The sequence below is a fragment of the Meriones unguiculatus genome, chromosome 1 (genome assembly GCF_030254825.1).
Source record: "Meriones unguiculatus strain TT.TT164.6M chromosome 1, Bangor_MerUng_6.1, whole genome shotgun sequence".
In the NCBI taxonomy this organism is placed as follows: Eukaryota; Metazoa; Chordata; class Mammalia; order Rodentia; family Muridae; genus Meriones; species Meriones unguiculatus.
This window is the reverse complement of record NC_083349.1, coordinates 104,886,447-104,899,505: the sequence shown is the minus strand read 5'-3', so window position 1 is coordinate 104,899,505 and position 13,059 is coordinate 104,886,447. Positions and strand designations below refer to the sequence as shown.

General features: G+C 34.3%; 1 protein-coding gene across 3 annotated transcripts in view; it reads right to left on the bottom strand.

Annotated features, from left to right (window-relative positions):
- Window positions 1-13,059, bottom strand: part of Memo1 (mediator of cell motility 1) — a 93,962-nt gene that overhangs the window by 11,395 nt on the left and 69,508 nt on the right. For all 3 annotated transcript variants that reach the window (XM_060364543.1, XM_060364553.1, XM_060364548.1), the window contains 2 exons: window positions 10,924-11,066; window positions 2,329-2,405 (listed from right to left, as the gene is read on the bottom strand). In XM_060364543.1, coding sequence (XP_060220526.1) covers window positions 2,329-2,405; window positions 10,924-11,066 — 220 coding nt within the window. The remainder of the gene's footprint in view (window positions 1-2,328; window positions 2,406-10,923; window positions 11,067-13,059) is intronic.

Below are 13,059 nucleotides of genomic sequence, written 5' to 3'. Positions count from 1 at the left end.
TCCAATTTAGCTTCTAACCTTAAATAAAGTAATTCTTCGAAAACTACTTTTACAAAGTTCTTGACTTGATAATCTTGCTCCTTGCTAGTTAAAAGCTTTCTCATCTGCATTATCACTCATTCTTAGTTTCCCTTAAGCAGAACTCTTTTAATTTATTTTATTTCCTCACCACTTATGACAGTATGTTCCTCTGACCTAATTACTCTTTTCATCCTTTCCATTCTCTATAGACAATGGCACTGGCCATCTTTCTTTTCACCTGCCTTCCATACAGCAATGATTTTAAAATGTTCATATGCAGGCAAGCATAAGTAACTCATGCCTAGAATCTCAGCAAAAGGAATTCTCTTGGGTTTGAAGCCAATCTGGGTTATATAAGTTGCCAGCCAGACAAAGCTACAAAGTCAGACCTACCTTAAAAAAAAAATCTTTAAAGAAAAAATGTTAATGCTTATCACTATCACACATATCTTTGTGTTCTAAACCAACAATGCACAATTAAAATATAATGTAAGCCATATATGTAATTTTAAAAAATTAGTGGCTGCTGGGCATGATGATACATGCCTTTAAACCCAGCACTCTGGGAGGGAGAGGCAGGTGGATCTCTGTGAGTTCGAGGACAGCCTGGTCTACAAAGTGAGTCCAGGACAGCCAAGTCTACACAGCGAAATCCTGTCTTGTTTCATTCTAAGTGAAATCAATGTATATTTTATACTGACAACATAGCAAGTCACATTACCCATACTTCATTGTTCAATAAATACATGTTCCTAATGGATACAGGTTGGAAAGGTGAAACCCTGTGCCATATCTAAAATTGAATTCATATATGGTACATTCAAACACAATTCTTTACTTAAATGTATTAGTTACTTTTGACCAAATGATCTTCTACTACTAAGATGTATAAAGTTGATATGAACAAATCACAGGCTTGTAAATGGGTAAAATCTAATGGTAACTTAGTTTTCATCAAGACAAATGAAGACTAGAGAACTGAAATGACCTTAGAGGTCACAGAGCAAATGAGTGATAGTCTTTGCATGACCTTAAAGGTCACAGAGTAAATGAATGAGAGTCCTATTATGCTAAATATTTCTTATAAATATACACAAAATTACTTATGTGACTTTTAAAATTTAAAGTACAACTACCAATACTTTAAGAATACAATTGCATTTTTAAATTTTACATTTAGAAAAACAAAGTAAAATTAAACAGTAAAAAGACCAATAGCCATAGATAGATAGATAGATAGATAGATAGATATCTAAATATCGACAAAAAGAACAAAGGACAAAATAAGAGAAAAGCAAATCACTTGTACTTATAAAAAGTAATCCAGTTTTCTTAAGGTACTTTCTCTAGTTACCTTAGTAGACACAGGCTAAAAATACATTTCAAGTTCAAAGTGAATATGATAAAAAATGAAAATACAATTCAATATAACAATAACATAGGGAGTTTTACAGAAATATAGCAAAACTCAAAATTCATTTTATTACAGTCCCTAAGGTTACGTTCACTTTAAGACGTTTTGAAAAATCATAATTCCTAACTATGTATTTCTGAAATTTTAAAAACACTAAAATGATGTTGTAAAAATCCTTGTAGTATAGCAGACAAAATTTAAGTTCACTAAATTACTAAAACCCATCGTCATAAACTTATGCCACCAAACTCAGTGGAAGAGCATTGCCCTGAGTGTGCAGGACCCTCAGTTTAATACACAGCAAAGAAAAAAGAAAGTTAAAGGGCTATAATGTCATCACTTCCAGAAGGAAAAAGATGATCATTTAAAAACTGGAGATTTCAATCAAATGTTTTCAGTTTTAGGTTATATATACTTTATTAAGTAGTTCATAAAATCATGTCAGCATTACTCAAAAATAATGCTTTGCCCTATTAAGAAATCACATCTAAAATTTAAACACTAAGTTACTTAATAAATGTCAAAGAACAGTAACAGCTCAGAAAGACTCACACTGAGCTACTTTAAATTAGGTAGGAATTAGAACCAGTGTACCCCATCATCTCCTACTCCTGCAGCTTAACGAGTCACGGCAGTAATATGCTGTTGCCACTAAACCAAGCATCTCTCCAAAAGTACACTTAAAATCTGCACCTAACTGCTCTTAGATATTCTCACTAATCGTCTTGGAGGAATTCTTCATTTGAGGACACATTGCATTTTGAACTCTAAATTCAAGATAAGAAAAGAACTTTTAGCCCATTGCATATTTTAACATATTAAGTCTAGAATCACTAATCAGGAATTAAAGAAAAGGATTTACAGCATTAAAACCCCACACCTGAAAGACTTACCATTTTATCTAGATGTTCAATGGATCTATAAATCTCCCCCTGGGATTCATCATAGTAACTGTAACGGAACCTTTGACCTTGAAACAAATATCATGTACAAAATAAAATAGGGAAAAATTAGAAGCTAAAAAGAAAGCAAGCGCTTACCAATTAACTTTAGTCCTCACAAAAGGCAAAGCACAGCTTACGCCTCTGCAAGAATCAATTCCCAAGAGTCCTCAAGATAAGAGGTGTATTTGGGAAGGTAATAAAGAAATGAAACATCACCAGAATTTTAAGATGTTAAAAAAACTATTTCATACTGCAGAAACTTTAAAATCACCAGCAATACAAGAATAAGGAAACAAAAGAGCTTAAAGTTAGAAGAAGCATTGTTATACATTCTATCAGCCTATAATTAGTGGTAAACTCAAAGAATATGACTAAAGAAAACGTGATTTAAGGAAACTGTCTCACTGAAACAAAACAATGGAAATTAATCACTATTGATCTCCCTGACAGAAGTAAATGTGTGAGTCAGTGATACTTGTGGCTTGTGTGATTTTTATGGCTATCACTGCTTTAAGGAAAAGGATTGATACATGTGCATTATGCAATGTGAACAGAACTTACAAAAGAATGAATCAACAGGCCTACACTGACATGAAACCCCAGCTGAGAGTAGAAGCACAAAATAGTCAATGTTCAGCTGTTCTTTACACAGCAGAGGTTAAAAAGAAACTTTCAAAAAGTAAACAGAAAACAAAGATTCAGAAAATAAGTTGCTTCCTAATGTAGTGAAGAAATCCAAATGTTAATATCCATAACTAATTACAGATTATTTAACTATAATGTATTTCAGATACCCTTAATACAGCTCTCAGAAATGTAATTATTCTGTACTTTTATGTTTCCTTTTTTAATTTTAATTATTTTTGTGTATTTTGGGTGTTTTGCCTGCCTGTATGTTTGTTACCACATGCCTGCCTGGTCCCTATATAGGCCAGAATACGGTGGTGGATCACCTGGCACTGGAGTTGGTGTGAGCCACCAACTGGGTGCTGGGAATCAAAGCTGGATCCTCTGGAAGACTAGCCAGTGCTCTTAACCTCTGAGCCATTTCTCCAGCCCCTACTTTCCTAACTTTTAAAGCTTTGCCAAAATGCATCTCTAATGTTATTTAGTCTCATGTCTAGAGCTCTATTAGTAGGTCTAACTACTAGCCTAACAGCTGAGAAAACAGATTTGGTTGGATTACTATCATATTTTTAAGTTTCCTGTTCATCTGACTGAAAACACTATTGTACATATAACAGTCAGGACAAAAATTATAAAACTCTCTTTGATATCTTTTAAAAAACATACCACAGAACTCAATATTTCATCATGTTGGTGCTAATCATTTTATGTTTACTTTCCTAAAATATTCCATATTACTTATTTTTAATATTTTAACTGTTTGCATTACCTCCTGTGCCACCCAATATAGTAACTATTAACTTCCCATGAAGCTATTACTAAAGTTCTCTTATAATTGATATCCTAGAATTAAATAAGCTGTGAGAATGCGCTCTCTAAATTAACAACAAAGATGACTACATGCTACCATGGTATGAGATACACAATAGTTTCTGAACTGGAAGAATTCTTGAAGAGATCAGTGATCACCTATTACTCAATGCCTCTATATATACTTTTTTTTTGTGTGTGTGTGTACACATGTAAGTGCACACACATGCCACAGTGTGTAAATGGAGGTCAGAGGACAACCTGATGTCAGTTCTCCCCATCTACCTTATGGAACCCAAGGATCAAATTCAGCTTTCAGTCTTGGTGATAAGTACATCTACTCATAATGGTATCTTGATATCTCTCAATACCTTTACACGAAACATTTCTTTCAAATTTCTTGATTTGAAAGAAATCAAATTTTTCTTTCAAATTTTTGAAAGGTAGGTATAGCTTTGCTTTCTTCAGAGTATGTGTATTATACACAGCAATAAGGACTACTGAACTTGAGGATGTGTGTTACACGCAAAAATAAGGACTATCTGACCATGAGAGCTGTAAAATTGACCCCATTTTCCCTACTTGCTGGGTAGTTGTAAGAAGACTGCATAAAACCAAATCTATGACTCTGCTGGCCTAGTCTATGGACTCAGTTCATTAGCATTGCAGTTATTCTTGTCTATTTTAAAGTTCTTTTGATAAAGCTGTCCACCTTTTGTAAGACAATTATGAACACCTTAGACAAGGAAATTTTGCTTCCTTGCCACTGTTCTAAAAATAATATGCTAGAAGAAATCAAAGCACTCTACCTTGACTCCTTAGAACCTGGACTATTTCAAGTTTATACAACTGTATTCTCTTTTCCCTGCTTCTGGAAACAACTGTTCCTTTTAGCTACTATATGTAAACATTATAGCAGTCTTACACAAAGACTGCTATTCCTGGATGCTTTATAACAGTCATTTGCTACTCAAAAGTCCTCTCTGTTCACTTCTAAGTGAAGAGCTGTTTTCAAGTAACAACCCTGCCAGAAAAGCAAGAAAGGTATATAGGGCATGTTTGGGCGACGTCCTATCACACAGATGGCCTTCCAGCTAACTTTCACGTCTAAGGCATTTCTGAAGAAAGGCACAGATGTTTGAAATACTTTAAATACTGGAATCATTGTGTAATTTAATGCAAATGAGAGTATATATAGGAAATCAATTGGAGCAAACATTTAGTATTTGCTACCTGTTATTTTTTGTGTCTAATTCATATTTAGTAAAAATTAAATATAAATGGTTGAATAGCTTTAGCTCTTATCAATAAAAAAAGCTAAATTTTCATTACAAGCAGCTACTGATTATTCTATTCATAACAGCTCATATTGTTCTCTTAATAATCTTTAAAATTGTACAAGTATTTTCAAAATATTTGAGACCCATTCTAGTCGAGAGAGAGAAAGAGAGCATCTAATCTGAAGTAAATAGTTGCCTTCGTCTTACTTTGGCCTGGATGGATGTATGAAGAATGCATGCACACAAGCATACATATCCATGTGCATAAACACACATAAGCAAGTCAAGCACTGCTTGGAAACTGGCTCAAGATACTTTCTTCTTTCTTATTTAAAGGTAAATTTCTCAAGATTGCATTCATTAATAAGGAAATGAGAGTACTAGCATAATACATTGATCAAAATGCACCTTTAGTTTTGAACTGTTCATTTAAAATAGATCATATATCTCATGAGAAAAATATATTTTATTCTCTAAGTTTTTGTATTTCTGGTTTTCAGGACAGTTATGAAGCTGACCATGAACAAATACAGTGTCTCCACAACTAGGAGACAGGAAATGTGCACCCTTTTCTAAGTATGAATAAGGCATATCACATAGTAGAAAAAATTACTTACCTGAAACTTATCCTTTCAGAAGGTACACTGGGAAAATGGATTCTTTGAGCCCCTGTTTCAACTTCAAGTATGAGCTTTCTAGCTTTAAGAGCCATGGACACCGCCCTAGGGGCAGGATAAGCTCTGGAACTCCCTAGTGAGTATGTCAGTGGTTTCTTCAGGTGCCTTCCCTCAGTTCTTTTCAAATTCAAAAGATGAGAGGAAAAATAACCCAAGGAAAAAAATCCTGTAAAGCAGAAACCTTACTCTTTGAGGGAAGGAGGGTAGCTCATTTGTGAATCCATTCCAGAGCACGCTTTCTGAGAAAAAGAAATACAGGTAAGTAATTTTCCCATCTCCAAAGGTGACTGGTGATTAATGAGTGGATTCACAGAGTGTGGAGAGTAAGCTCCAAGGATGTCTGTTTAACACACAACAATCAACTAATGAGGACAAACAACAATGAATGGTACAAGAACCAACACTACGTTTTAAGTATCTCAAAACAAAAAAGAAAAAAAAAATACCTCAACATTAAGCTATACACTAAACTGCTGAAATAAGCAATGACCTAATAATGTCAATCTACAAAACCCCAAAAGTAACAGTTAATAGGAAAGCCTTTCAGATATATGACCAAAACACTGTTCTGGGTACATTTACTTATCACTTTCCTAATGGTGAACCATTTTTCAAATGTTTGAACCCTTAAAAAAATTCATTAGGGAGATTAACACGCCATTCAACAAGGAGGTTCTAAGCTTAGAATACCTCTAACTAAAGTCACAGGAAAAGAAAAACTATTTCAGAAAGGAAATATTATCTATGTCCTACCAAATAATGCCATCCTTTCTAACTAGATGCTGTCATCATTCATCCTGAAGTCTGTTACAATGTGAGGGGATTAGCCTTATCCCAACACTGCAGAAGGTCAAAAAACTAAACCTATGATATCAAGATATACAAAGACTTGAGAAGACAAATGTATAGGCTAGGATAAAATACATTTTAGGAATTAGCTAACATTATATTTGAAACTTAAGCACTTATAAAGTAAGAATGTCCCTACACTAAAAAACTTAACAGGAAAAAAGTATATATGAATCCCTTAATGAACAGTACAGACAAAATCTGAACATCGTATAATTTTATCAATACTTTGGGTAAAATCACTTTGAGTAAGTAGCTCAAACTTCTAAAAAAAAAAAAAGAAAGAAGTGATATAATTCTAAACATATTTTAAAGTGAAAAGACTACAATAATTATATTCATATTTTAACAAAATAGTGTCATAAGCACTTAGAAAATTTATTGGAACTGATCTGCAAAATAAGGCAAATTAATAGGAGATTATTTTACTTCCAATGTATTAGGTCTAATTTTGTTTAGAAATTTGTTAATAGTTTGCTAAAGGTAATGCTAGTGAAAGCTGTCAATAATCTAAACTTAAAAACATAAATTTCTGAGAAGACACAAAACAAACAAATACAGTCTATCTAGAGAGTATCAGAATTGAAACTTGGGAAACAGAATAAAAATTTACTGATTAGAAGAACTGAAAGAAGTCCAGATAAACCTCTCCTAGACAGAGCCATCCTCCAGCATATAGAACTTGCTAAGTATATTAAGTATTAATAGAACTTGGTAAGTATATTAAGTATTAAAACTCACTTAACCAAGATAAAAATCAAAAGCTAGCAACTAAGGTTCCATATTAAGGTCCAGATGCATTTTCTAATGTCTAAGATGATGACAAGATACAAAGCACAGACTGAAAGCCTGAAATATTTTAGGGATCCTCACTGAGAAGACAGAGCTGATAGGTTCCTGCCTCTCCCATACTTCATTACACTCCAAAAGAATACCAAAATACTTTACTCTCTCTACTTTTATCCCTTTGGCATCTCTCTAAAAATGAACATCTATTAAAGCAAAATACATTTTTATAGAAAGAAATTTTTATAATGGGACACCAGCTAATAAGACCAATAAGAAAATTATACTCCCAATTTGTATGTCAGCTTCCCAAGCATCTCTATGAGCAAGTTTTTCACTATTTTTCTTAAATGCTGGACAAAAAAAGAAAATGAAGAAAAACTAGTCCTACCAGTAGGCTAATTCAATAAAAACAAAGGCCCATTATGTAAATCCATTTGAGGAATTAGTGAACTACACCATAATCAATTAAGTAATCTTTACTTCAAAAGCCAGCTACTTAGAATTATGATAAGCCTTAGGCAATGAAACCTTTAAGGTCTCTATGTAATGAAAAAATTAATCATTCCTCTGAAATTACTGAAAATTCACCATTATGACTGCTTTTTTATGCTTTTAAAAAAATCAACATGTAATTTACAAGCAGAAAAAAAACAGGACACAGTGGTACATGTCTGTGATCCCGCTTGCCCCCCCTCAACCCCAGGCAGAAGGATGCAAATTCAAGGTCAGCCTGGGATGACAAGATTTTGCAAGAGAGAGAGAAAGAAGAGAAAAAAAAAAAAGAAAATAAAACAAACCAAACATAAACCTTCATGACGAGGTAAATTGTTGACATGGAACATAAATTTGAAAAACATTAAATCTGATTCCTAAAACAGCTTAACTTGTAACTGGCTAATGCTTCAGGTTAATAAGCATGCAAAACTAAAAGTGTTATGCTTTACAAAGTGACAATTACAATTTCCTATAGTGTCAATTTGTAAAGACTGTCCATGTCACACCTAACACTATCCCATACTTCTGATCAAATTACTCAGAAAGAATTAGTATCTTCTGAAAGTAAAGTGAGCACTTAATGAGACTATTAGGGATGGTGCCAGCTAAAAAAACAAAGCACCGGGAAAGCGCCATCACTTCACCACTGATGTAAACACAAACAAGCCTGGATGGGCTTCACTGCTAGCATTTACCAGCCTTAGAAAATTGAGTTTTTCTTTCCTTTTTCAATTATCACCTGGAAATCCTACATTATCACTTAAATATTAAATTGTTTTTAGAAGCAGCCTAAGTAACTTTCTGAGAATCTTTGTTAGCTATAATACATATTTTCTCTCAACTGTAGAGTAAGGAGCATTTGCATTAAGAATTCTACCACTGCGCACGCCTTTAACCCCAGCACTCAGGAGGCAGAGGCAGGTGGATCTCTGTGAGTTTGAGGCCAGCTTGGTCTACAGAGTGAGTTTAGAGACAACCAGAACAACAGAAACCCCGTCTCAAAAAAACCGAGAGTTGGGGGGAGGGAGGATGGATGAATGAATAAATAAATTCTTTAAAAGTAAGGTAAAGAGGATGGCCTCACATAGATATTAAACAGGCATGGTGGCACATACCTGCAATCTCAGCACCTAGGAGACAGATGCAGGAGGATTGTGAATGTGAGGCTAGCCTGGGTAACACAGTGAAAGATCATCATAAAAAATAAAATCAAAAAGACCAAACTTGTTTTATGTAGGTTTATGTTGTGGTTGCACATGCTGCCAATTTAGAGAAAGAGCAATCTGGAGAACAGGATCAAGAGAACAGTATCAAGCAATTCATAAAAGCCTTCAAAAATAAGAAAATTGCTTCATAATTTTTATTTCCAAATTATGAGCATGTTGTGTTACTAACAGAAATTCACAACACTGAGAAAAGCAACCCTTTATCCTTACTTTAAGCAGCCCTACTCCTTACTTTAGATCAACTATGACTAAATTTCCAATTCCAAGACAAAAAACTCCCTTGTAAGCCTCTAGTTGGGCCCCAGAATCTAAGTAACATAGTTACCGGAATAAAAAGTTTCTTCTGCCAGAAAGAATAGTACAAACTAGAAAGTTGAGTGAGTTACTGAAAAATCCAGAGAAAGTCTTAAGAAGGAAGATCAGCTACCCATACACCCTGAAAATGGGTATCTAACCTCAGGATACTTTGGAACAGACTTTTTTTCCACGAGATGAAGATAGGGGGACTGTTCAGTGCACTCTAAGATATTAGGCAACTTCCCTGGACTCTACTCATTTGATACCAGAAGCCTTATCATCCTTCAAAATCTAAAAGATTTCCAGGTATTTTCCCGAGGAGGAAAATCATACTCCTGGAGAATTGGTGCAAACACAATGTTAATAATTTACATATTCTGATATCTATACCATAGAAAATAGTAGAGTTGAGAGTACAACTTAAGAAGTCTATTGAGAAGAATGCAAGAAAGAATACAAGCAAGGCAGGTAAAATGCTGACTCAATTCTCACAAGAAAAAGCCAGGGCTCCTATATTGAGGATGTTTTCTGGCATTTTAGTGCTTTATCTTAAAAATTATGGTTTTATGGTTCCTTATATTAAAGTAAGACAGGATGGACAAAGAAGTAGTGAAGAAATGAGTCAAAGAGATGTCCTAACAGGAACGGAACTTAAGAACTATTCTGAAGCTGGCCGGTGGTGGCACACCCCTTGATCTCAGCACAACTTGGTCTACAGAGAGAGTCCAAGACAGCCAGAGCTACACAGAGAAACCCTGTCTTGGAAAAAGAAAAAAAAAGTTTTTCAATTTTATATACATATATATATCATATATATGAGAGAGAGACAATGTTATGGATAAATGAAAGCAAATAGCACTCAAAAAAGGCAAAATTAGTTTATTGGAAGAGGTTATCCACAGTGTATCACTTCTTTATGATCTAGTCACTGTAAAATATCCTTCCTCTTAATTTACAGTAATCACAAACCCACTTAAGAGTCCTTACCAATGAAGAACACAATGCTAATAGCCTATATGTTCTAATATTAGAGGGTAACTCAAAAAACTGATTGCAATTGTTGGCAAAATATATATATTAATATATTCACTGAAAGAAAAAAAGAGACTGATTACAAAAAAGAAAATTAGAAAGGACCAGTATAGCACAAAGTACTCTTCTACATTGTGAAGAATCTCTTCTCTCTACCAAAGCTGGCCTCAAAGAATTTACCATACATACGTACACAAATATGGGATTAGCAGGTTTTAACTCCAACTAACAGAAGTGTTCCAAAGCAAGGATGCCCTCACAGTGTGAATCCAATTGTACCAGTCGCCTTTGGAAATGTGCCTATATCCTTAGCTGATCCTTTTTTATTCACTTTTAAACATGACTGTTACAAATACAACTTTCCAAAGAGCAATAAAGAATTGAGAACCAGAGCTTGGAATGAAAAGAAACCTTTAACCACAAATATATAACATCTACCATATGTTAAAATCTAGAACTTACCCCAATGGCAGAAATCAGAAGAAACCACAAAGAGATTACTAGGATCCGCTAGATATTTACTGAAGAGTTTTCCGAATTCCTGTTCTTTTGACTCACTCAGAGCTCCAACCAGTACAGGAATAATGGTAAACTCATCTTTATGGCTTAAAGAAAACAGGAAAAAAAAAATAAGCAAATAAATAAAAAGTCATTTAAACTGTTTAAGATTAAAGATATTTTCCAATTGTGTTGGCACATTTATTTACAGTGATAATAACAAACAGAATATTTTATTGTTGAATTTTTAAAATCCACAAAAGAAATTTTGAAAGAGGCCAATTTAAAAACAAGTACAGATTATTAAAAGTATCTGTTTCAGTTACCATAATGTGTACCACTTTAAATAAACCAAAATGTTGTACTGCCAGGTATAAAATATGCCCAAAAGTAAGTCCATCAGACCATCAATGACTACTCACAAAGGCTATAATCTCCTACCCAGTCCTGCCATTGTCACAGAGCATTAAAATCTTCCTCATTTACTTTAATGTGATCCTGTATACAAACACCATTTCTGGAACTTATTCTATAAAACTGCCCAGCATGGCCTACAGACTTGATCTTGGCTCTTACGAGAACCATCGACTGCACTCTCATACTCACCCTAACAGTCAGATACAAGCTGGGCTCAGTACAACTCAAATTTCATTGACATCCACAGTAACAAAAGAATTAACGGATATATTCATTTCTAGTACCTCCCTCTCCCCTGAAGACACATACCCACCCACAATATCCAGTTCCTTTTGACCCTTAAAGACTAACAAATTTAGGAAAAGAAACAAAGCAGATATATAACTATAATCTAAGTAACGATGATCTGCTTCATCTTAAAAATTATTTAAAATTGTTCATTATAATGAAATTTTAATAATATATGTATATATATTCAGTATTTTTTATATCAATGGCCCTAGAGTTAGAGTTTTAGAAGCATGACTTATGTTTGTCAAAGTTGTTTTGAATAAGACATTATAAATTCAGCATTATACTAACTGCTTTTTAATGTTAATCTGACACTTAACTGACATAGGACAAACAAAACTCATAAAAGGGTTTATTTTTAATACTAAGTTCAAGTAATCTCAAAGTAAATATTTGCTAAGCTACATACCACTAATTCAGGGCACCCAAACACCTCCCCGCTAAGAGCTCCCTTACCCTTGTCAACTGCTAAATAAACATATCGTATAGATCTCCAGTCCCTCTGCAATGCAGGGGCTTCTTGGGCAGATTCTGTACCTTGCGGGGGAGGGGAGAAGCTGGCAGAAGAAACTGCCATGGGACATCTAATTCTTCGATTCTTACTAGTTTGCTAAGTAACTACACAGAAAAACACGGGCTTCTTCTTTAATCAGGTTGACTATTAATTACAAGAATTTTGGTTTCTAATAAAAATTTGAGAATTGCCATGAACTATTCTAATTTCAAAACTAAATACACAAAGATCATCAAAAGAGATTACAAATAATGACATGGTAGGAAGTCAGCTGTTATGCAAACTATAAGGAACAAGGGAAAGGCAGAGAGATGGGTTTAAGGACCATTCCATCTTTATGGTACATTTAGGATGAATTCCCTTAAGGATCACAACTATAAAACCTATTTGATGAATGTTATCACATACAGTAAGACAGTGTCAACTACAGATGACTTGCTCTGAAGAAACAAAACCACTCTCCACAGACCCACCAAACCCTTCCAATAACCTCAATGAGCTTTTAAATCTGTCTCTACAAAGAAGAAAGTCTAGTCCTCCACAGAAAAGGAGTGAATCATGGTTCATCACCTCAGCCTTCCTTGCCATATTTATGTATTTGCTTGTTTGTTTGTTTGTTTAATATGTATGCACTGTTCTGCCTGCACACTGGAAGAGGGCACCAGATCTCATTATAGATGGTTGTGAGCCACCATGTGGTCGCTGGGAATTGAACTCAGAATCTCTGGAAGAGCAGGCAGTGTTCTGAAACTCTGAGCCATCTCTCCAGGCACCTCCTTGCCATGTTTTAAATTTTACTTGTTCTCTATCTCCATAAAGCATGAATTAGGGGAAAAAAAATGGACTTTGAAAAAGAAACACTTTATTTTAAAATCTAA